Genomic DNA, 25,221 nt, shown 5'->3' with positions numbered 1-25,221 from the left:
ACCTCCTTGACGTCTTGTTATACAACACTCCATTTGGTTTTGAGCAACTCTAGTGTCCTTTCAAAAATCCCAATTTTTGCTTAAGTTATGCAGAATCAATTTCTGTTGCCTGAACTAAGAACTCTGACGCAGAAATTACACCAGAGAGTGAGTTAGAGTCAACAGACCTTTGGGGAATTATGAGGGCATTTTATAACTGATTATTAGACCAAGTTAGAATAAAAGGCTGTGAGATGGCCCAAATTCCAGGATGGGAAAGTAGTATCCATTGTAACAGGATCTCCACTAGAACATATGGAATCTTTCTGCAAAGTACTAAAAGGTGCCTTCTCCAAGAAAACAAATCAAAGTAAGATGTCTCCTCTGGGCAATTGAATTAAAATTGGTAAAGTGAAGCTTCTTCCTCTCAGCTAGGGCAGCACCGAGCCAGGGAACACAAGTTAGAGAGCAGAGTATAAGCTAATTTCAGTCCCCTTCACACCCTTGGCTGTGTGCCTTTTCAGTCAACAAACTGCACAACTTTTCATGGTGACTCCACATGGTGTGCATGCTGCTGAAAACAAGGGAGAGCAACGTTACAAATTTAAATATCAAATTTCACCTCCACTCATCTATATTGTACTTTTTTTATTGAGATATAATTCACATATCATAAAATTCACCCTTTTAAAGCGTACAATTCAATGCTTTGTGGTATATTCACGAAGTTTTGCAAGCATCACTACTATCTAATTCCAGAACATGTTCATCATCCCAAAAAGGAATGCTGTACCCATTAAACAGACACCCCCCACTCTTCACTCTCCCAGCCCCTGGCAACTACAATTCTACTTTCTGTCTCTAAGGATTTGCCTATCCTAGACATTTCATAGAAATGGAATTATACAATACGTGGCCTTTTGTGTTTGGCTTCTTTCATTTAGCATGATATTTTCAAGATTCATTCATGTTGTAGCATGTATCAGTAATTCATTCCTTTTTATGACTGAATAATAATAATCTACTTCACACTCGCTAGGATGGTTATAATTTTAAAAAATGGAAAATGGAAAAAAATGTGAAATAACTGGAACCCTCATACATTGCTGGTGGGAATATAAAATGGCACAGCCAGTGAGGAAAAGTTTGACAGTTCCTCAATAAGTTAAACACAGAATTACCATATGACCCCATAATTCTACTCCTAAGTATATATCCAAAAGAATTGAAAATAGGTATTTAAACAAAAATTTGTACAAGAATATACACAGCAGCACTAGACACAATAGCAGAAAGGTGGAAACAAACACAATGTCCATCAACGGATAAACAAAATGTGGTATATACTTACAATGGAATATTATGCATCCATAATAAGGAACAAAGCACTGATATGTGCTATAACATGGATGAAACTTGAAAATATTATGCCCAGTGAAAGAATACAGACACAAAAGGCCACATATTGCATGATTCCATTTATATGAAATGTACAGAATAGGCAAATCCACAGAGACAGAGAGTAGATTAGCAGTTGCCCAGGGATCGGGCAAATGCGGAACGGTAGTGACTGCTAATGGTTACGAGATTTCTGTTTGGGGTGTTGGAAATATTCTGAAATTAGATAGTGACGGTTGCACAGCATTGTGAATATACTAGAAATCACTAAATTGCACATGTTAAAAGGGTGGATTTTACAGTATGTGAATAAAATCAATCAATATTAAATAAAATCAATAAACTAAACTTATTGTGCTAATTATTTTGCAATATATACATATATCAAGTTAATATGTTGTACACCTAAAACTAATATAATGTGGTATGTCAATTTTAAAAGTAGAAAAAGAAAGAATCGATTGTAAAAGTAGAAAAAATCAATAAAAAATGCAATTATAAAAGAAAATGGGAAAGTGGAAACAACCCAAACGTCCTCTGATTAATGGATAAACAAAATGTGGGATACACACACAGCGGAATAATATTCAGCCTTTACAAGGAAGAAAATTCTGAAACATGCCAAATGAATGAACCTTGGAGACAGTACATTAAGTGAAATAAGCCAGACACAAAAGAACAAATATTATATGATTGCACTTACATGAGGTACCTAGAATAGCCAAATTCAGAGAGAGTAGAACAGTGTTTACCAGCGGCTGAGGGGAGAGGGTAATCAGGAGTTATTCTTTAATGGGTACAGAGTTTCAGTTTGGGAAGATGAAAAAGTTCTGGAGACGGATAGTGATGATGGTTGCATAACAATGTGAATGCACTTAACGCTACTGAACTGTACACTTAACAGTAACTAAAGTGATAAGTTTTATGTTATGTATATTTTACCACAATGAAAAAAAAAAGAAAATGAGCAAAATATTTGAACAGATCTTTCACAAAAGAAGACAGACAAATGGCCAATAGCACATCAAAAGATGCTTAACATCATTAGTCATTAGGGAAATGCAAATAAAAACTGCAATGAGGTATCACTTCACACCCACCAGAATAGTTAATATTCAAAAGACTGACAATACCAACTGTTCGTAAGGATGTTGGTGGGAGAGTGAAATGGTAAAGATATGGCAGTTTTATATAAAACAAACATATACCTATCCTATGACCCAGCAATTCCATTCCTAGGTATTTACCCAAGAAAAATGAAAATATATGTTCACAAAAAGAATGATACAAGAATGGCTATAGCAGTTTTATTCACAATAACCCAAACTAGAAACAGCCCAGGTATCCATGAACACAAGAGCGTATAAGCAAACTGTGATATAATCCATACAATGGAGTGTTACTCAGCAATAAAAAAGACTGAAGTACTGATATGGCAACAATGTGGATGACTCATTATGTACAGAGAGAAGCTTTACACAAAAGAGTACATATTGTGTAATTCCACTTAAATGAAATTCCAGAATGTGCAAAACCAATCTATGACAATAAATCAGAACAGTGACTACTTCTGGTGGGGAAGCAGAGGTGGGGATTAACTGCCAAGGCGGGACTCTCTGGTATATATGTACAATGGAATATTAGTCAGCCATAAAAGAGAATGGAATCTTGCCATCTCTGACAACATGGATGAACCTTGAATGCATCATGAGAGAAGTCAGAGACTGAAAGACAAATACTGCATGATCTCACTTATATGTGGAATCAAAAAAAAAAAAAAAGAAGCTCATAGATACAGAGAACAGATTAGTAGTTGCCAGAGGTGGGGGTGGGGGGCAGGGTGAGGGTGGGCGAAATGGGTGAAGGTGGTCAAAAGGTACAAATTTCCAGTTATAAAATAAACAAGTCGTGGGGATGTAATGTACAGCATGGTGACTATTGTTAACAATACTGCATTGCATGTTTGAAAGTTGCTAAGAGAGTAGATCTTAAAAGTTCTCATCACAAGAAAAAAAAAAACCTCTGTAATTATTTATGGTGACAGATGTTAACTAGACTTATTGCAGTGATCATTTTGCAACATGTACAAATATTGAATCATTGTGTTGTACACCTGAAACTAATACAATGTCATATGTCAACTACGCCTTAATAAAAAATTAATAATTATTGAAATAGAAAGCAAACAATAATAAAACAATAGAGTAGATCAATAAAAGAAAATGATAGTTCTTTGAAAAAAACAATAAAATGGACAAATTTTTGGCAAGTATGATTTCAAAAATAAAGGTACAAATTAACATAAAAATGAAAGGGAAACAAACTACAGAAACAGAAGAGATTAAAAAATTATCAGAAAGTACTATATATAACTTTTATACTAATAATTTCAAAAATCTTGGTGAAGTGGATAATTTCCAAGAAAATAACCAAAATTGGCCTAAGAAATGGAAAATTTAAACAGACCAGTTAATCATAGAAGAATGTGAAATGATAATAATCTTCCTCAAAAGTCTCCAGCCCCAAAAAGTTTTGTGGCAGAGTGTGACCAAACTGTATAAGGAACAGATTAATCAAACTTTATATAAAATTTTCCATAACAAAACAAAAGAAGGAAATGACACCACACAGCTATAAGGCTAGTATAATCTTGATACCAAAACTGACAAGTAAAGAGAAATAAATTATAGACCCATCTCACCTATGAACCTAGATATAAAAACGCATAACCTTAATACCAAAATTGGACAAGCACAAGAAAACTATAGCCCATCATTTTTCACAGGGGTGCTAAGGGGATTTTTCATGGAACAATTCTTCACTTAGCATCCCTGATCCCCATCTACTAAACGCCAGTAGGACTCACCCCACACACACTCAATAAACTGACAAACAAAAGCACCTCCGGACATTTCCAAACGCCCCCTAGAGGAGGGGATCAGCTCCAAGCCGAGGACCAATGCTACAGGCAGCCTCACTTATGAACATAGATACAAAACTGCTAAATAAAACATTAATCCCTCAAATCTTGCAGTACATTAAAAAGATACATCATGCCCTGAAAGGTTAATCCTAGGAATGCAGGGAACCTTTAACATTGACAGATCTGTCAGTGTGGAACAGGGCACCAACCCCTTACTTGGAAAATTGGCAATTACAGGGAAAGAGTTAAGCATTTATCCTGTCTTTCCTATAGGAACTGTATTTTAGGCTTAACAAATAGTCCTAGTAGATGAGGGACAGTTCTTCACACAGAAGTATGCTAGCTAATAAATGCTGAAAGAATGACAGAATTAGAAAATCACTAGTTTGAAACCCTTAAGGAAATAATTGATTCAGACGTTGTCAAATGGATGGTAAGGCCATTAGGTGAAACTATGATGGAGAACCTTACAATGAAAGGATTAGACTATGCCCAGTTCAATCCACTTTTAGTATCACTAAAAGTGAGATAAGCAAACATTATGTAAAAGGAAGTACATAGTATCAACCATGAAATAGTCTTTCCAAATAATAATAAAGAACCTGAATCTGATCAAGTATTTAGATCTAGCTTCCAGTCTACAGGGAATATAGGCAATACGGAAATAAGTAAAACAGCACATCAAGGAAGTAATCAGCCAAATCCCGAACGAGGGAGAGTCTACAGGACAAACGCCAAGCTTCTTCAACAAGTCGATGCCATGAAACAAAAGGGAGGAGATGATGTTCTGTTTTAGCTTTTTAAAAACTTAAAAGTAACTTAAGAGATATAACCTAATACAACAGTTGACTTTGGTTGGATCCTGATTGGAACAAACCCCATGGTAAAAACATTTTTTAGACAATTGGAAAAATCTGAATATGCGCTGGGCATTAGTGTGATAATGGCATTATGATTATACGAAAAGATGTCCTTTTTGCTATAATTTTTTGTGATGCATACTGAAATATTTAGGAGTGAAATCATATGACATTCACAATCAACCTAAAATACCCCAGCACAAAAGAAGGGAGGGGGATAGCTGAAACAAGTATGGCAAAATGTTGATGGCTATTGAAGCGGAGTGATGGGTACACGAGGGTTTATTGCGCTCTCTACTGTCGTTTATGTTTGGAAATTTTCATAACAGAAAAATTTTTAAAGCTATCAACACAATTCAATGGATTAACAATTTAAAAGGGAAAAAACTATATGTTCCAACCTGTAGATGAAAAAGCAATTGATAAAATTTCATATCTACTCTTGCTTTTCAAAAGCCTCAGAAAACTAGGAATTAAAGAAAACATTTAACTTAATAAAGGACAACTGGCAGAAACCCAGAGTAAACATCATACTTGATAAAATTTTAGAAGAATTCCCCTTAAAGGGAGGGATAAGATAACAATGTCTGATATCATTGCTACTATTAAATCTTATACTGGAGATCTTAGCCAATGCATTCAGACAAGAAAAACACACGTGGTATACAGGTGGAAGACAAAGAGACAAAGCTATCAATATTTGCACATAACCTATTTACCTCCCAAGAAAATCCAATAGAATCAATGAACAAACTATTAAAAAGAAAAGAATTCAGTAAAGTTGTTGGACAAAAAATTCCATACAAAAACCAACAGCTTTCACATACATCCAAAATAATTATAAAATGAAAGAAAAATCCTATTAATAGTAGCACCAAAAGCTATACAGTATCTAGAAATAAGCCAAACAGGATATGTTCAAGACATTTATGGTGAAAATTATGAAACATTACCAAAGGACTTAAAAACTTGAATAGAGAGCCATACCACGTTTATTTATATAAAAGACAACTCATTAATGTAAAGATGGCAATTTTCCCCAGTTAAATCTGTAAACTCAATGCAATGCCAACAGAAATGCCAAAAAGATTCTATATGGGTATGACAATCTGATTCTAAAATCCGTGTAAAAAAGTAAATATGCAAGAATAACATAAAATTGCAGGAAAAAAAGAAGACTCTTTCCACGACAGATATCAAACATATTACAAAACTATAGAAATTAAAAGTGTGGTATGAATGCAAATATAAAGAAATGGCTCAGTAGAACCAAATAAAAAATCATCAAACAAACCTAAGCATGCATAAGAATCTAGTATAGACTAAAAGTAGCACTTAGAAGTCAATAGAGAAAGTAAAGAGGGAAGGATGTACAAGGATATACAGTGCAGCACGTTTTATATTAGCATAAACTTGGAAATAACTATGTCAATGGGGAAATGGCTACACAAATTATAGCCTATCTATTCTGTATAATACTCTTCAACAATGAAAAAGAACGAGTTAGACTTAAATGTACTAACATGAAAAGTTCTCAGACATAATGTTGTAAGAGCAGCAAGCAGCAGAACAATGCATATATAAGCATGATACAATTTATATTTTTTAATAATACTAAATAATACCATATATTCTCCGTGTGTGTGTGAGAGAGAGACAGAGAGAGAAATGTTTGCAAACGAAAAGGTCTGGGAGAAGTTATGTCAAACAGTGAGTAGGGAAGGGGAGAGGCAGAGAGGAAATCAATGATGACCAAAGGAGGTTTTAGCCTTCCCTGTAACATTCCAATCCTTCAAAAGAAAAATGTATTCACGTGTCATTTGTGTAGTTAAGTCAACAAATAAGAAACTTAAAAGCTGCATCACAATATCAATGAGTCCAGTTATGGAAAAAATTCTATGTGTATAAGTACTTATTTTTCATATAAATGCACGGAAGAGGGACTGTAAGGACACTCACTAAACTGTTGACAGTTACTTTTTTATTGTTTTGCCTTTTCTCTATTTTTGGTGGGACGGCAAGTAAGGAGCGAGCAAGAAAGGCAGTTTCAGGATTTACTCTCTCTATACCTTTGTATTGTTTCAATCTTTTACCATGAAAATATATATTACTGAGTAATTAAAAAATGAAGACACGGGAAAAGTCAAAGACATAATGTTAAGTAGAAAAAGCTAGTTGCTATATTATATATATAATATATTATATCCATATATAATAATGTATGCATCTATCGTATTATATATATGTGTGGACAGATATACATATTCTAATACACATACAAAAATACAAACTGGACTTTCACAATTTATATACTTCTGTGTTGTTTTTTTACAAGGAGCATATAGTTATGCATTACTTAAGAAATACTGTGGCAAACATTTCGCAATATATACATATATTAAATCATCATGCTGTACATCTTAAACTTACACAATGTTATATACCAGTTACATCTCAATAAAACTGGGACAAAAAGAAATAAGTACACAAATACAGAGAAATCTGATCATGTCAGTCACCTAATCAAAACTCTTTAATAGGAATATTTCCATTGCTCCTAGGACAAAGCCCAAAATAAATAAGGGGGCCTGCCATCCAGCCTCAGCTCACAATACTCTCCCCTTTGCTCAATATGCTCTAGTCGCAGGAGATGCCTTCCACTTCCTCAAGTCCCCATACATCATCTAACTTCAGGTCTCCGCACATGCTGTTCCCTCTACCTGGAAGATTTCTTCAACCCACCTCTCATCCACCTCCATTTACCCCAACTAATCCTTCAGTTCTCACCACTTCTTCAGGGACGCCTTCCCTGACATTCCAGAAACGTCAGTTCCTCTTGTGACAAGCACTTATAGAACCCTTATCTTTCCTTCATAGCTCTCGTCACAGTTTGCAGTTTTCTAATTACAGGTGGGATTATTCATACCTGTTATCACTCCTACCAGACTGACTGTAAGCTTCATGAGAGAACGAATCTTGTCTGTCATGTTCTATCCTGACATCTAGTAAGAGCTCAGTAAATATCTGCAAAATAAAGGACTGCTCCCTGTTAACCAGGGTGGACCTTGCCTTTGGTACTAACTCCATTTTCCTCTTCATGCCAAGCCCTGCCATTATATAAGCAACCTCAATGACTATGGGTGACTCACCCAACACTAGCCTCACTGTACCTTGACCTCCTGGACTTCTACAATCTCTGAGCACATTCCACTTCACATGCCATTTCTAGCCATCCGTGTTCTGGACCACCTGATAAACATGGAGCTGCTTACCTTCAGAATTCCTGAACTTCGCTATCCCAATCTCTGGCTACAACCTCCTACCCCTATTACTTCTTGCTTCTCGGAACACCCACTCCTCATTCTCATCAAGAGCTCCCATCCTTCAACTTCTTCCATTCTCCAGCTCATTACCACCTCATTGCTTTACTCCCTATCCCGTCTACACATCACTTCAGCCACTCTCTTGTTAGCAGTCTCACTGCCCTTACCATTTTTAATCTACCATTTACTGAGTGTAAGGTTACTATGGGCCACTCTACATGCATTCTTTCTGTAACTTCTCACTACACCTGTATGAGGTAGAGACCATCATTACCCACTTTTACAGACAAGCAAAAAGGATTCTTAAAAAGGTCAAGTTAACTCATCCAAGGTCACACAACTAGAAAGTGGTGGAGCAGGGTGGAGTTGGGATCTGAACCAGGATCTGACACCAAGGCCTGTGCTTCAAACCAGGTTACTTTGTCCTTCAGAGGAAAAGATAACCGACGGCAACATGGAGAATGAATGGGAGGGGAGCAGGCAAGTGCAAGGCTTGGAGACCAAGGCAGCAATGCTGGTGAGAGGTGATGGTGGATGAATAATTAGCTACCTCAACTTCGTAAAAAACTCAAACTAAAGTCCCACCTACTTTAGGGGGGTGACTTTACAGGATGAACTTGGTGGGCTTTGGCTGAGGACAGCACAGCTAGATGTGCCTAGATGAGACCAAAAAGAAATCAGCAGTTTAATACATTCTTTTAGAATGAAATTTTTGCTTTAACTTCTCTGAAAAAATATATATATTTCTAAGTATGCTGTCACTAATCAAATGCTTCAGTGTGCTGGGAATTTATTATGGTCTTATTTACACTTCCAACAACCTGTGAGCTACCATCCCATTTTAGAAATGGGGAAAGTGAGGCACAGGAAGATCAGGAAAATAGCTTCGGGTCAAGCAGTTAACGGTAAAGACGGCATCAGAACCCACGTCTGCTGGTATTCTTCTAGTCACTTACCCAACAAAGTGCCAACCTTAGAGTCACACTCCCCATGCCACACACAGGCTGGTGAGACCCTTGGGGGGCGGGAATCAGCTCGAACAAGAACAAGCTACTAACGCCCGCGCTGGAAGCTTAGCGAAGCGCTGACCAGCACATCTGAGGCTGGTGACTCAGCTGCCGCTGCCGGAGGGGCCTTGCTGCAACGCACGGCGCCCCTGCCTTACCGGGAAGGTCAGGAGACCCCTGGAAGGCACACCAAGCCCAGGACGGGCCCACGGGAAGAGGAGGCGACAGCTCGGTCACCTGTTCCATTTCTCCACTCACAGAATCAAAAGACAGAACGGCAAGTACAAAGTAACCTCTCTGGGTTTTCTCCCCACTTCAAGCCAGGACCTGGGGTCTACGGAGCCACCAATCCTCTAGGATTACACGCAAACCGCGTGGTTTTTTTTTCTTTTTAGTAGACGGTCAATAGTTTTTGTCAGATTTTTAAAGCGATCATGTCCACCCTCCCCCTCACACCTCAAAAAAAAAGTTAACAATCCTGACTTTGAGCTCTGTCACCCGAGCTGACATCTTTACCTCAGTCCGCACGCACGCAGCCACAGGCCCACCCCCGGCTTCTGTCAGCGTTCCTCTCCGTCCTCCCCTCCCCCCAAAGCACGCCTACACGCACGCACCCCCCACGCACGCACCCCCCACGCACGCACCCCGCATGCACGCACCCCACCCACCCCACGCACACGCTACGATTCCCTAGACAGCCCTCCACGCACACCCTCAGAAATCGCCCCGCGCACGCGTCTGCCCCTCCGGCCCGGCACACGCGCACGCGCGCCTCCCCACCTACGCACCTCTGTGCGGCCATCCGCACACACGCATCCTTGGGGCCTCTCCGCTTTCCTCTTCCCAGGGCCTTGCCTCGCCCTCCTGCTTCGCTGGCAGCGAGGTCCCTCCCCAGCGCGCGGAGCTCGCCCCGCCCGGGCCGCCTGAGTGGGCGGCCACTTCCCTGCTCACATCCCAGGAGACACCGGGCGGGGTGTGGCACCTCCTACGCTCGGCCGCCACAACTCAGACGACAGGGAAGGCACCGCTCAGCCTAAGGGACCTCCTTGATTTCCTGTCCCTCCGAATAGGAGCGGGGGAGACGTTTCTCATCCTCGCTGGGAAAAGTGCTCACCTGGTTCCCAAAGCCAGTTTGCCCTTCCTGTACTTCCTGCTAGAGGGAAGGGATTGGAGAGACAGCCAAGGTCTCTGGGGCGGGAAAGGGGAAATGACTCAGAGAGGAGGCGGCTCAGAGGGAGGGGCCGGCCTGGAAAGGGGGCCATTGGGGAGCAGGAGGGAAAGGAGAGGAAAAAAGATGATGGGAAAACCGTGGCAGGGGGCAAGGAGGTTGAGAGTGTCCGGTGCAGTCCTAGGAATACTGCCTGGTCAACTTCGAATCCGGGAGCCGCTGGACTGGGTCATTTCCTTGGTGCTGGGCCTTAAAGTCGTTTAGCCTGTGCCAAAGGCGGTCATGGCTAAGACCCTTGCTAGCAGCTCACCAGCTACCACGGAATCTGCTGGTCTGGGCAAGGGCACAGGGATTAACTCTTCATGTCCTATGGAGCCAATAATAGTCTTCATTTCATTGGGTTGCTGGGACGATTGAATTAGTTACTACATCTCAAGTGCTTAGAATAGTGTCAGGGACACTCTAAGCAATCAAACAGTGATCGCTAGTATTATTACAAAGGTATTCATTCCTTGATGGTCTCCCTTCTAGCATATAAGTCTTATGAAGGCAAAGACTATGTGTTTTAGTTATCACTGAACTCCACCAGACACAGAGGCTATCAATAAATTATTTGTTGGATGAATGAATGAGTGATTGAATTATAGCTTAGACTAGTGGCTATGCCAAGACTCTCTCCTCTGCCATGTAAAGGATGCATTTGCGGAAATTTGAGGGAGAAAGGCAATGATTGGGAAAGGTGGTACATAGGACCCTTGTTGGTTGCTCTATCAAGTGACCTCTTCTGCCCTTCGAAGACCTAATGTCTTCAGCAATTTCCTACATGGACATATGGAAGACTGTCAGACAGCTGACCTGAAATTTGAAAGTGGGATGTGGCTAGCTAGAGCAGTATTTGCATCTTGTACAGTTAATGAGCAAAGCAGGATAGGGGGAAAGGGTTGAAGTGGAAAACTGAAAAGTAATGATGGCAAATGTAAGTGGGGGAGACTGGCAGGGGAGCTCCAAATGAATCAAAATGTGTCTGGAGGAGTATAGGCACACCAAAAGGGAATCTGATAGGGATCCTAAAGTAGCAGTAATGTTATCCATCTCTTTCTTCTAGTCACAGGGTTCCTGATGATCTGCCCTATGTCCCAGCATTCTTCGGGTAGGTGTGAAGATTAGGCTCCTACTACTACATTCACTGAATTTGCATTTATGGAAATTCATACTGTTGGAGCTAGAAGAGGTCTTAGAAATTACTCATAGATTTCAATTCATAGTTGAAAACCTAAGAGCCAGAGATAGCAAAGAACTTGGGCTTTGGAATTCTCTGGCCTTGGTACTGAATCTTGCAGGGCCTGAATTTGTTGTGTGTCCCATTATTACTCTAACACCTGCCCGGTCCCATCCCAACTCCAAAGATGGAGAAAAATGAAAAGACATAAATGGAAGGTCAGCAGAAGGGAGGGAGAGAGGAAGCTCGTCAACAGACTCAGACTTCACGTTCTTTTGCTTCCCGCCCCGGGGAAGGTACCTGGGCCTTCAGCTAGCTGCTGTAGAACAGCTCCACCATGGTACCCTGCAACCTTGCAGTATCCACATAAGCCCTGCAGGCAAAGGCTTGAACCCAGCTAATCTGAGTTTTGGCAAAATGCCCGTGATCCTCCCAAAACACAAGAGGATGGGAAGCCTGCAAGAAGCTGCTCCAAGGCCGTCTCCCACTTGCCTCCTTTTCTCCCCTCTCACCTGGGAGGCTGTCAAGAGACAGTTTTTCATCACCTCCTACCGCTGGGATCTGATAAGATAAGAGTCTTCCTGACTCATCCCCCTCAGAATAGAGCTACAGACTATAAAGCCACTTAGCTGCAGTCTAGAATTGGCTTCCTAGCAATGGGATATCCCAAAACTATCATTGCAGTCCTCTGGCCTGTTTTGTTTCAGTGTCATTCCTTTTGGTGTTTGGGAAAAGGACCACTAGGAGCAGGAACCTTTTACTGCTTTTTCTTTCACTGTGTAAATAATAAACTGTTTGAATCTAAAAGTGATTCGTTGTATCTTTACCTGCTGAATCAGTCAGGCCTTGGACTAAGCCATGCCTTGTGTGCCTGACAGCTGCTTGCTGTGAATGTCACATCTCTGGTATATCACAGCACCCTCCCTTATTGCTGAGAAAGTTGAGGTGGACAAAAGGATATGTAGACCATAATGGCTTTTTCCCATCACTGTATATCAAAGAGAAACTCAGCCCGAATTCCATTTTCTGAGACTTCCAATCTGGCTGGAGGAGTAAGAGATCCTCTTTGCATTCTGTGGACAAGGCTAGCCCGACAGAGAGTAGAGTTGGCATCTATATTCTGTTATTTGAAAGACTCCTCTTGGCTCAAAATATGTCCCCTACAAGCCTGCCAGCACATTGCCGGCTGACCCTTCCAAACCTGAAAGTCTGAAGCTTGCCCTCCCCACCTTGTCACTCTCCAGGCTAGACAACAAAAGCACTGCCTCTAGAAGGTCCTCATTAACATCTTCTTGTTTTCTAAGAAGGAAGGAAGAGGTAGAGAAGTAGGTAGGGATTTGAATTTCACCCACACTTCTCCCTTAGCACATTATTGATGGCTAATTTATTAATTCATCTAATTGTTCCCTTTGAAGGACACCTGCCTTAAAGAACAATAGCCTGTTACCAAGAGGCAGCCATGAGAAACCTGGACCAGGGATATGTGCCTGAGGGTGATTATAGAGTGGTGGTGTGGAATTCACCTAAGATAAACATCACAAAGTATGAGGTGGCCCACTTGACATTCTGCTTATCAGGTTATATTTCTATTCAACCAGTATTTACCAAGCATCTCCTATGTACAAGTCTGGTAAGTGCTTCCATTCTCACCTTTGTGTCTCCAGTAAAGGCTTCCTTTTTCAGCTACCACAAGTAACTCGAGTTTATAAATTGAAAACTATTTGGGAAGAATTATTGAACTGGGTACCCCACTAGATTATAAGTGTTATAATCTTAATATGCCCCCACAGAACTGAGAGGAATACTGGTAACATGATGAGTAATCCATAAATGCCTCTTGAATGACCAGGCCAGATCAGTCACAATTATAATTTGTATATTGTGCCCAACAGTTATAGGAAGACCACCTTGATTCTCCACCCCTGGAAATTCATAGTGGAGAAGAGTCATTCTCATTAGCTATCATGCTATATACATTTCCAATATCCATGTAGCAATCTACTTGGCCTCTGTTACTCCTAACCTTTATAAGAGACCACTTCACCTCCACCTACAGGCTCAGCTTCACTGAGACTCCAGGACCAACCCTATTCCTAGGTATGGGAACATAAGGAACCCCAGGTCTGCTCTAGCCTGGCAACTTAAATGGAGCAAGCCTTTCCAAACGTCATATTCCAAAAACGCATATAAAATCTTGGCTGGGGTAATGGCCCCATACGTGGCTTTTGCCCAGGCTGATCTCCAATTAGACCACTAACCCCTGACAGTCCAAATTCTTCTCTTTTATATTTTAATCCTCTTGACTTGGGCTATAGTTCCTATAGGGCCTTGGTCTGACAACCTGTTTCAAGTCACTTCTCTAGCCACCACCCTTGACTGGCCTGCTTCACGTTTCATGCCTCCTTTAGTCCAGGTGCAACGACAACTCTGATTCAAGTAGGCCCAAGCCCAGCTCTGAGGGATCTCCTAACCTTCCCAGGCTCCTCCTACAATCCAGGTGTTTAACAGCAAGTCAGCTTACTTCTGGCCAGGTCCTGAGCTTAACCAATAGGTTCCAGCACTGGGATTTTCTTTTTTCTTCCCTAATTCCCACCTTCTGCCCCAATCCCTGAAACTGAATGTGCCATGTTTCCTTGGGCCTTATACCTTCATTTCTTTAGTCTTCTTGACTGTATTCTGCTCCTGAAACCAAAGTCTTCATGATTGGATCTCGACTTCTAGATGTCCTGTATCCTCTCTGCCCAAATCTCTACCTATTATATGATAATTAATTTCCCCCAAGTCATTTCGACAATTCCAGTAACTGACGACCTTCTTCCTTTTAATCTTCACCCAGTTTAAACTCCAGTGAGAGACAATCAAGAATTCATGAATACATATATATTTATTTAATTCATAATATAGCATTTTGGATGGGCTGGGATATTTTAGAGGGGTGAGGCTGTGTAATCCACAGATACTCAGATTTCTGTAACTAGGAGAGACACTATTGGTCCAGAGCTCCTAGTACAAACAAGCTGGGGGTAAAATATTTGATAAAAAATAGTCCAACAGTCTGATAAATATTCTAGCCAATGACAACAACACAGCCTATGTCTGAAGCTGGCAGACCAGACCATAAAAGGCAGTTTTACCTGACCTGATGACAGTCAACCTGGCCAACCTGTAATACATAGCCAAATACAGCCCAATGGCTTTCCAAGGCTGCAAATGGCTTCAAAAATTGAAGTAAGTGTGAGAGTGGTTCTTATCTGTCAGCCTCACATTCTCCATTCTGTAGAGGATAGGGTATCAAATATTTGAGCTTATCAAAAAGTCCATCTATGGATTGTTCCATCCAGGTAGTCATATATAAATATGTAAACCATGGAAGCTTAGAAAATTCACCTAGTGTATTTTAGCTGAAAAGAACATATAAGTGATTTTGCTGCAATCTGAATTTCACTGCATCCAAAGTTACACAATGGAATTACATGATAAAAACACATACAGATGCAGTTACTCTTACTTACAAGTAGCCAGAACTCCAATGTGACATTAAAATTTCTTTCATATTCTCAAAACAAGTTTTACTTTATTTTTGCTTATTTTTGTGCTTTCTTCAATAAGACAATATAAAAAGTAGTAAGGAGCACAAATTTCAGACAGAAAGAATAATTTGCTAGCAGAAAGAATTGTAGGAGAATAGATTGAGTAAAGCAACAACAAGGAAAATTTATGGAGTCACCTTCCTCGAAGATATGAAATACAGGGCCTATTCCCTTTGTCCAGCTGGGTTTAGCTAGAGGTAGTCAATGACTTCTCTTAAGGTCTCTGGCATTGCCAGTATTCTATGAAAGTCGTAAGTTTACTGAAGTATCTGGGACTCACCACACCCCCACTGAGTACTTTGCCACCATACTGTTTCCTGAAAAGCACTTTTCATTATTTGGCTCAGAAACTTCATTCCTTACCCCAAACCCAGTTTAATTTCCTACTTTATTCAGTAGGCTTAGCTCTGAGTGGCTTTTGGCTATAATCAAAACTTAAACCCACCTTCAAAGACGTTCAAAAAGATTGAAAAATTATTGAAAAGAATGATGCTACATGCTCCAGACAATTCCCCACGTTAACTTCCAAAGAGCTTTTGCGGACGACAATGCTCATTTATATGTATGAGTCCTGGGACAGTGGCAAAATAATATCAATACAGCCCAAATGGAGAAGTAACCAAGCTTTTCTGCCCAGGAAACAACAAACACCAGTATGGATATCAGAGTACAACAGGGAAATTTTGATCATTCAATCATTCATTGATTCATTCAATAAACATTAGCCAGGCAACTACTCTGTTCCACACACTATGCCAGGTGTTAAAAATACAACAAACACAAAAGACACAGTCCCTGCCCTCAAGGTATTCAGAGTCTGGTAGGGAAGATGATTAGTATACACTTTTGTGTGCATCAGATTTACCTGGGGAGCTTGTTAAAAATGTAAAGTTCCACCTGTGTGCCCAGATACTCTAATTAAGTAGATCAGAGGTAGGGGGTTCTAGGAATCAACTGTTTTAACAAACACCAAAGGTGAGCCTAACAGGTGGTCCAAGGACCACACTTTGAAAAACACTGCTATACAGTGTGATTATTGCTGAGAGGTGGGGATGCTCAGGGTGCCCTGGGACCTCTAGGGGTCTGGAGTTAATCTAGTTGAGAGGGGCAGGAGTGGGGAAAGGTAGTCCAGTCTTGAGTCAAAAGTAGGGTGGGGGTATTGCTTTGTCCCAGAGCACTAAAATCTAAAGCACACAAAGAGTGAATGGCATGGGGAATCCAAACAAGGTAAAGGAAGTGGATTGGAGCGGGGGTGGAGTGTTCTGCACTTAGAGCATTTTCACACTATCATATTTAAGAGTAATTCTTACTGTTTACTCTGGGCATCAAAATTACTCATAATGTTTCTGTTCCAGGCCCAGAGAACAACTTGTGTAAACAGTTAAGCTTGGCTAGAATTACCACTGTGAGAGAAAGTGGCAAAAGATGAGGCTATGACAGCAAATGGGGACCTGAAAAGCCAATCCCTAAGCAATTGGGACATTCTACTGAATGCTATTGGAGCCAGTGAAAGGTTTTATGAAGGGGAAAAATCATTTGTTTTAAGAATCTGGGGATAGGCTCTAGAGGAAAGACCAGAGTAACAGAAATGAAAGGCGTACGTTTTAAAGCACCGCTACACTGTATTGGGGCTAGGGCTGGGGGAGGAGACAAGTATTTCTTGCACACTTAACTAAATGCCAGGTGCTGTGCTAGGCAGTTTACATGTGCTACCTTTTCAAATCTTTGCAACAGCCTCATGAGGTAGGTATTATTTTACAGAAGAGGAAACAGGCTCAGAGAAGTGAAGTACTTGCCCTAGGTCCTACTGCTACTAAATGGCAGAGGAACTAGGATTATTTCAGTCCAAAGGCTATGAGCTTTCCATTACAGCCACTATTTCCCAGCACTGCTGAATCTTACTGAGGTTGCTCATTTCGTGATTAGCAGTAAGTACATATGGTTTTTAAAACCAAAAAGCTGACTTTGCCACTAGATATGTAAGTTTGAGCCTGCCATCTCTATCTGCATCAGTCCTGCTTTCCACGTTAGGCAAACAAACAATGCAAAACTGTTATTTGGGGGATTTATATAAATACTTTGTCTCTCCTACAGAATAGTAAGCCATGTGACAGCAGGGACTGTGTTCTATCAATATGTCAGCAGCAGTGTGGTACCTGGCATCTAGCAGTTCGTTGAATGAATTAATGAAGAACATCCACCAAGGTGGTGGAAAGGAAGAGGGGCGAAGTTTGGGCACTGTTTCAAGGCTCCAATCTCGGGGCTGGTTACAGCTACCACTTTGCACAACAATAGTATTTTCACAACTCCCAAGAAGTGGAGTCCTTGAAGCAAACTCAGCTCCTGGAAAGGAGAAAGCTCTGTTTCTGACATCCTCACTCCCTGCTGTGGAACTGACAAAAACAGACCATACAGCTTGAGTCCCTTCGCTGACAGTGATGAGGACTGGGATGAAGCTTCCATCTCCATTTGCCATGAAGGGGTGGCTGAGCAGATGAACAGTGCAAACAAGATTACAAGAGGAATGATTATTTAACTGTTTAAGAAAACAAACTGTTCTCAGGCATTCTTAAGCACTTCAGAAGTGTTTTATCTGAAAATACAAGTACATTTATATGCAAATAGTTGTTGCATCTATAACTCTCCATTCTTACTGATTAAGTAAATAAAGTGGGTTCCTAAAGAACCTCCATTAGGCAACTCTTTTTTTAGCCTAATTCTAGTAACTGTATGTACTTGAGAGTAATAAAACTGTATGTCCTTGAAATATCCTTTGATGGAATTTTTAGCAATTCAGGCGAACCTCCTCCATTAGGTAGCATCAATGAAACTGCTACATAGAACGCTTCTACCTGGATCAGTTTCCTATTTAGCAATAGCATCTCTTGTGCAATCTTGTCCCCCAATCTTTCTGAATCCAACCTAGAGCTCTTCCCACTAAGTGTCTCATTATTGCATGTACATGTGTGTGTAACAGGATTTTCATGTTCCCTTTAGGAGACAAAAATGGATGATATAATTTATTTTCCCTTCTAGTATATTTCTCGCTCAAATGAGCAAATTAAAAAGTTTATTATGTATATATAATTATAAAATGAATATATAATACATAGGTATATGTATTATATATTCATTTTATATATATTATATGTACACATACATGTTTTCTTTATAATAAATCCTTGATTTTAGGTTTTTATCAAAAGCTACATATAATATGTGATCATTTGACATTTCAAAATTCTACTTGGCCAAATTGGCCAGTACTGGAAAGGCTGAAACCCCTCCCTTTCTGGCTGGCTAGCCCTTTGCTCAGAGCAGCTTTCTACACTGTGTACCTAGAATTACCATAATTCCGCCCAATATTATTCATACTCCTAAATCGCTGGGAATTTCTAACTCTCCAATGACAAGAGAGGAATTCTCTAAATTTCTTCTCCAATGGCTTGAACACAGACTACTCAGATAATTTGTTCTGAGAAACTCAATACATTAACTCAAATACAAGCTTTAATGCACAAAAATTAAATCTATAATATCTAATTATTTTGGATGCTTCAAATGAACTTTATTTTTGTATCTCGGATATTGGACACTAACTGAGGTTTAGGAGGGAAAAAACTGCTGAACTGGAGAGCCAGTGAATTATATGCTCTGTTGAAACTTAATGGCAAGCTTTCATCCCAGAAACATAAGGGGATTCTTGAGGCCTGCAGTTGCATTCCTGCCGCTCAGGGTAATCAATAAAATCTGGGGCAGGCAAGCCAGACAGGATCATTAGGGATTTGTTCCAGATTGTGAATGTTGGACAAACTGGAAGAATGAAGGTCACATCAAAAGTATGAAGATGGAGAGAGTTAGCTGGGTCATAGAAAGACAACATGTTGTTGTCATAATCCAGAAGGACACCCAGACGCTTCAACTGTGGGGGCACATCCACCAGCATTTCCTTGTTGTTATGTCTTACTACGAAGTTACTATTGCATCGAGAGAAGACCCATGAGGAGGCATTCTTGCCAATCCATTCATTCTTGGGAGCTGATTTGTAGGCAATGCCAATTGCATACCTGTGAGACAGTGGAAAGGCAAGAGAAATAAACATTTATTAATGATATGAGTTGTGCCAGGCACTATACAGGATATATAAGAAATAGAATACATGTTTCTTCCTTAAACAGTTTACATTTAGATCCATAATGTTGACACCACTAGAGCTTTGAAAAGTTAGCAATTAGAGTGATGTAGGAGTTTCCAACTCCTAGCTCAGTATGTTTTCCATGATTTTATTAAAAGACGCTGGCAAAGTTTTCTAGGAGTGGTTTTCATCACATGCCTTTTAACCTTGACTTACTGGTATTATGTTTATGCTACAGAACGGAATCTCCCAGGAACCTAACAACAGGGGAGAGAAGAGAAAAGAAAAGTGAGATCCACTTACCATGTTGAGGAACCCATGACTACCTCCCAGTAGTGACAGCCACTGTCAATGAATATATTTCCTGCTGCCCCATAGCACCCTGTGCCACTAAACCTCTCTGGGGTATGGCTCTTCTTCAGAGAGCTCTCATCCTTCTCCATCTGCAATCCATCATTGGAGATCTTCAACTTCTTGTGAGTCATTTTGGGATCCAGTTTAAAGGGTTGGCCTGAAAAGAGCAGAAAAAAGCAAATGCATGAGGAAGTAGTTAAGAATTCTATCTTTGTCCTCCAGGACCGTCACTACCAGAGGAGCCTCCATATGACGATCATTCTTGGGTCAGTGCAAGTTGGCTGCTCTTTGGCTTATGTTAAGAAAACAGGCCAGAAGCCTCTGTTTTCAATACAATAAGAAAACGCTGTCCCCCTTTCACATATTATCAAATGAAAACGGGGCTCTCAGGGTCTCATGTTCCCAAATATATTTTGCACTTTGCTTTATTTCAGTGGGTGGTTTGGGATTTGAGCAGATTTTAGGGGAAGCAGTGTTTGCAGTGAGACAAAGTGAGGGAATTGATGAGATAATTGCTGCTTGGTGGCAGAACAAAGAAGACCCTGAGAATAACTCAGCAACAGGAAATTTTTGCCCTCTTACAATTGGGATGTAAATAATGTATAATTAGGTAACTTTGTTAGAGTGACTATTGCATTATCAATGATCAGAGAAAATATTTGTTGTGTAGGATCATTCACAAAAGTCATATGACAAAACCAGTTACTAGGAGCCAATTGCCGGGTATGGCAAGAGCTGTATTATACAAAATGCATCTATGGCAGACACCATTGGCGAATACAACACCCATGCCCTACTTTTTCTCTCTAACCCACCTTCACTACAGAGGCTAGCAAAGTTAAATACTCAAGCCCCTAGCCTCTCTTGCTGCTAGGAGTGGCTAATAAGATGGAAGAAGATGGAAGCAGAAGTCAGACAAAGTCGGGGAAGCTTCTGGGAAAGTGCCTGGTTTCCAATAAAAGGGATGGCCATCATGTATTCCAACCCTTTCCCCCTTTTTCCTGTCTTGAAAGGAAATATGACATCTAGAGGTTGCAGTAGCCAGGTTGTGACCATGTGGCAATAATCCAAAACACAAAGGGAGAGGGAGCCTGGGTCTTTTACGACATCACAGAGCTGCTGCACCAGCCCGGAACCACCTACCTTCAAATGTCTTTCTATGTGAGAGAAAAAAATACTTTAAGCTACTAACTATTTGTTAAGCTAAGTTAGCTGAATTTTCTGTCACTTGCATTCAAAAGCATTCCTAACAGGTATGGCTTCTCTGCAATAGGATTTTACCAGATTATCACAAATAGTACTCTTTTACTCAACTGTCCCCCAAGCATGGGGTTGGGTGGAGTGCGGAGAACTCTTCACTACTGTCCTCCCAAGGCACCATCTATTTTATGCATATCTCTGTATCCACATTACCTCCCAGGGGCACGAGCAAACCCTGTGCCCAAAGCCCAAAGCCCCTCTACCCGGTGCTTCTGCTCTCTTGCACTTCTGTGGGTTCCTGCTCCCTAGCATGGAGGGGAAAAGTGACCTCTCCTTTTGGAATCCCCATAACGTACTATTTGTTTTCAGTCGGGTAGGTTCACTGTTCCGGCTGCCTGCTTGGTTTATGGCTTTAACAATGAAGATGTAGCGTGTCCCACTCTGGAGTCCGTGCACTGTGTAATGGTTCTGTTTAATGTTGGGCACAATCATCCAGCTATCCACTGAATTATACAGGCCTGTAACATGGGGAAAGACAAGGATGTTAACCAGCAGGTAATAGAGATAGGATGAGAAGCACACTGAAAATTCATCATAAACGCCCCCAAAAGTGAATTTCATTTTGTTTTCTTTTGAGTCCTGGAAGACTTAGTGAGATGAATCTCCTCTACTTCTTTTCTCCCATGGATCTAGGCTTATGCCAGGCTCCTCACTTGTGGTAACTGAATAAAACCACAAGTGAAAGTTAGGTTACTCCAATTTCCTGCCATATAATACAGGAAAAGCTACTATACAGAACCACAGAATCATTTCTTTTATGGAGTATCTAGATCTTTACCCCAAAGGTCCAATCTTCTGAGAGCTAAGTCTGGCCTCATATGGATGGAGAAGTCCTATGCAGAGCACAGAAACATGGAATCTCAGAGCCGAAAGGACACCTAGACACCATATTTCCCTCATTTTACAAATGGGAAACTAAGATGGAGAGAAGAAAAGTGACTTGCCCAAGGCCACAGATAGCTGGTGATGGCACTGAGAGTAGAACCCTGGTCTCATTAAGCCTAGTCCAGTGTTCTTTCCACTACATCACAATTCGTAGGGTGAACAACAATGTGTCTTTGCCTCTGCAAGGTCTCAGGGCTTATGACTCAACTCTCCCACCCCATCCTCACCCTTACTTCTAAACCAGCTGGGCTCTAAGGTATCACAAGGAAGCCAGGAGATGACATGATAACCAAAGCAAAATATCATCTCCTCACTTGACACTACCCATTTTTACCCCTTCCTGGTTCTGAATCCAACACTCTTTTGAAGTTGAGTGGTCCAGGAACACACTGTTGTCTGGAACCTTCTTCCCTCTCAAGTAGAGAAAGGGATCAGAGATCTAGGTTTCTGCTTTTGAAACTCTTTAGACCATAAACATTGACTTAAACAGAGAAAAATGTACATAATTAAAAACATGTATAGGTCTAACTTTTAGTAAAAGAGGGATCGATATTCTGGTTTGTGAATGATCAAGACTTGTCTCTTCCACTATCTTCTTTTCAGTCAGTTTATAGCTTTTTAACCACAATTCTACCAGAGGGTGGAAAGGAAAGGGCAAGGAAAATGAGCAGTGAATTTAGTCACTTCTATGCAGCTCTAGTAAAGGGTTTAGTGAGGTTAAAAACTGAAAACAATAATGAGCATTTTGAAAGAGATCTGATCATGAGGGTTTTATAATTAATTTGGGGGTGGGGGAGGTTGAAAAAATCTAAATTAAAACAAGGAAAAGAAGCATAATGGAGGGCAAATAGACCTGCTATAGAAAGACGAATAATTTGTGGAGATGCTCGGTGATTCCTATGGAAATACAAGAAGGATTAAGGGCCCGGAACAATGTTTGAGTGCTTGGCTGTCTATGTACCTATGCACAGTATGAATCATAAACTGTGCGTGGAATTTCAATACAAATACAAAATATATGATCTTCCAGATATACTTCCAACCATACAAAACAAAAAACACAACAAACTTTACAACAAAGTACCTTGCAGCTGTAAAAAAGAATGAGGAAGATCTCTATGAACTTATATGGAGGGATTTCCAGGGTATATTATTAACTGAAAAAATAAAATTGTGAAAGAGCATATATAGTATGCTACCGTTTTTGCAAAAAAGACAAATAAGAAACATACCTATATTTTCTTGGATTTACAAAACAATGACAACAGGAAGAAAAATCCAGAAAATAATAAATTGGCTACTTACAAGTGATAGGGGTGGGGGAACAGGATTAAAAGAATATGAGAGAGAAGGACACTTCTCTGAGTATAAGTTTTTTTGTATAGTTCTCCCTCTTGGAAACATGTTGTTGTTTTACAAATTCAAAAAATTAAAGTGAAATCAACATGAATGGGAAGACTGGGGACTAAATCTGAAGGGAAACTGAAACAAATGAACCCAACTGCATTGCAAATGACAAACAACATCACCAAGGGGACAGAGGCAGGCGGAGACCTGCAAACAAATCCTGAACTATTGTTTGTGTAGTGGTATGAGCAAAGCCATTCTGAAACGACTTTAGATATATTATGGGATTGAGCAAATGAGTACATGTGTTGATATTGTTGGGAGCCAGGGTCCTCATTGTGGAAGTAAGAACATACAAAGATGGAATGGGAGAAGGCAGGAAAGAAGCTGTGGGGATGGACTGGAATGGGAGGTATTGGTATGAACTCATGATTTCTAAAATATATACATGTATATGTATGTGCATACATATGTTAATACGCGAGTGTATGTGTGTATTTCTAGTACCCAGGTCTTGGTCTCTAATACCATTCTCCCACAAAAATGAACCAGGTCCCTTGGAGAAATGGCTGATTTCAATGCTGGGGCAGGATATGGTCAAAATGAGCCTAGAACCTTTTATTATGCTGGAAAGTAAGGAAGTGCTCAAGAAAATGATGGGAGAATGAATATAAAGACTCAGGAGTCAGGTTAAAAGTCTCCCACTGGCTAAATCTGGGCAATTTAAGCACCAAAATAAGTAAGAGCAGTAAAGAACTATAAACCACTGAAAAAAAGAGAACTCATGGGTCCATAATGATAAGTAGATAAATAAAAAAACAAATGGAGGGTGGGGCTTTTGCTTTCAGTAAAATGCCGAGTGCCAACTTGTAAACGTGGGAGGGAAGGCACAATTAAAGAATCATCATTTTGCAATCATTAGAGTAAATATTGGATCAGACAAGAGTCATGGACTGATGCTAAAACAAGAGTGAGGGTGGGATGGGTTTGGTGAGGAAACAGGGGATTTTCATCGTCTTAAGGTATCACCACACAGATTGCTTATTAGTTGCAAAAGGAAAAACAGTAACTACACAGTGGAGAAATCAGGCCACATCTTTGACCAGGTGATCAAAATTAGCATCATCAATGAAGGGGAAGTGGACATGTGTACCTTCAGATGTGATGTCCTAAGGACACAACACCTCTTACGTAGTATTCCAGTCATGAATGCATAATTTGAATATAATCATGAGGAGACAAACCCCAAATAAAGCACAGTATGATAAAGAAATAAAAGGGCACTTTTAAAAATGTGAATGTCATCAAAGACAAAGAAAGGCTGAGGAAATGTTCCAGATTAAAGAAGGCCAGAGATATGACAAATGCAATACCTGATCTTAGTCTGTAAAGGACAATATTGGGTCCTTTATACATTATAAAGGATATTAGTAGGTCAACTGTGAAGATGGGAATATGAATGGTGGATTAGATAAAAGTATTGCATCAACATTAAATCTCTGGAATCTGATAACCATACTGCAGTTATGTAAGAGAATTTCCTTATTCTTAGGAAACATACACTGAAGAATTTAGGCGTGAAAGGCCATGATGTATGCAACTTACTCTCAAATGGTTCCCAAAAATAGAGATAGAGAATGCTAGCAAATGATACAGGAAATGGGGCAAAATATTAACAAGAGGTGAATCTGGGGAAAAAGTATATGGGTGTTCTTTGTGCTAGTCTTGAAACTTTTCTGTAATTTTGAAATCATTTCTAAATTTAAAAAAGGT

General features: G+C 40.2%; 2 protein-coding genes across 16 annotated transcripts in view; both read right to left on the bottom strand.

Annotated features, from left to right (window-relative positions):
* The window catches only part of LOC102148739 (NACHT, LRR and PYD domains-containing protein 12), a 39,557-nt gene extending 28,929 nt beyond the window's left edge, over nucleotides 1-10,628 (bottom strand). Inside the window, exon 1 of one of the 3 annotated variants that reach the window (XM_014729077.3) lies at nucleotides 10,279-10,628. In XM_014729077.3, coding sequence (XP_014584563.1) covers nucleotides 10,279-10,292 — 14 coding nt within the window. In that variant the 5' untranslated portion in view covers nucleotides 10,293-10,628. Of the gene's footprint in view, nucleotides 1-10,006; nucleotides 10,205-10,278 lie in introns of those variants that run through there. The other 2 variants (XM_070256858.1, XM_014729078.3) reach the window with 2 other exon arrangements.
* Nucleotides 10,629-19,013: 8,385 nt separating this feature from the next.
* MID2 (midline 2) overlaps nucleotides 19,014-25,221 on the bottom strand; it is a 78,621-nt gene continuing 72,413 nt past the window's right edge. For all 13 annotated transcript variants that reach the window (XM_005614397.4, XM_070256850.1, XM_070256857.1 and 10 more), the window contains 3 exons: nucleotides 21,513-21,674; nucleotides 19,906-20,113; nucleotides 19,014-19,534 (listed from right to left, as the gene is read on the bottom strand). In XM_005614397.4, the coding sequence (XP_005614454.1) occupies nucleotides 19,132-19,534; nucleotides 19,906-20,113; nucleotides 21,513-21,674 (773 nt within the window). In that variant the 3' untranslated portion in view covers nucleotides 19,014-19,131. The remainder of the gene's footprint in view (nucleotides 19,535-19,905; nucleotides 20,114-21,512; nucleotides 21,675-25,221) is intronic.

Source organism: Equus caballus, chromosome X (genome assembly GCF_041296265.1).
Source record: "Equus caballus isolate H_3958 breed thoroughbred chromosome X, TB-T2T, whole genome shotgun sequence".
Lineage (NCBI taxonomy): Eukaryota > Metazoa > Chordata > Mammalia > Perissodactyla > Equidae > Equus > Equus caballus.
Note: the sequence above shows the minus strand (reverse complement) of the source record. Positions and strands in the feature narration are given on the sequence as shown.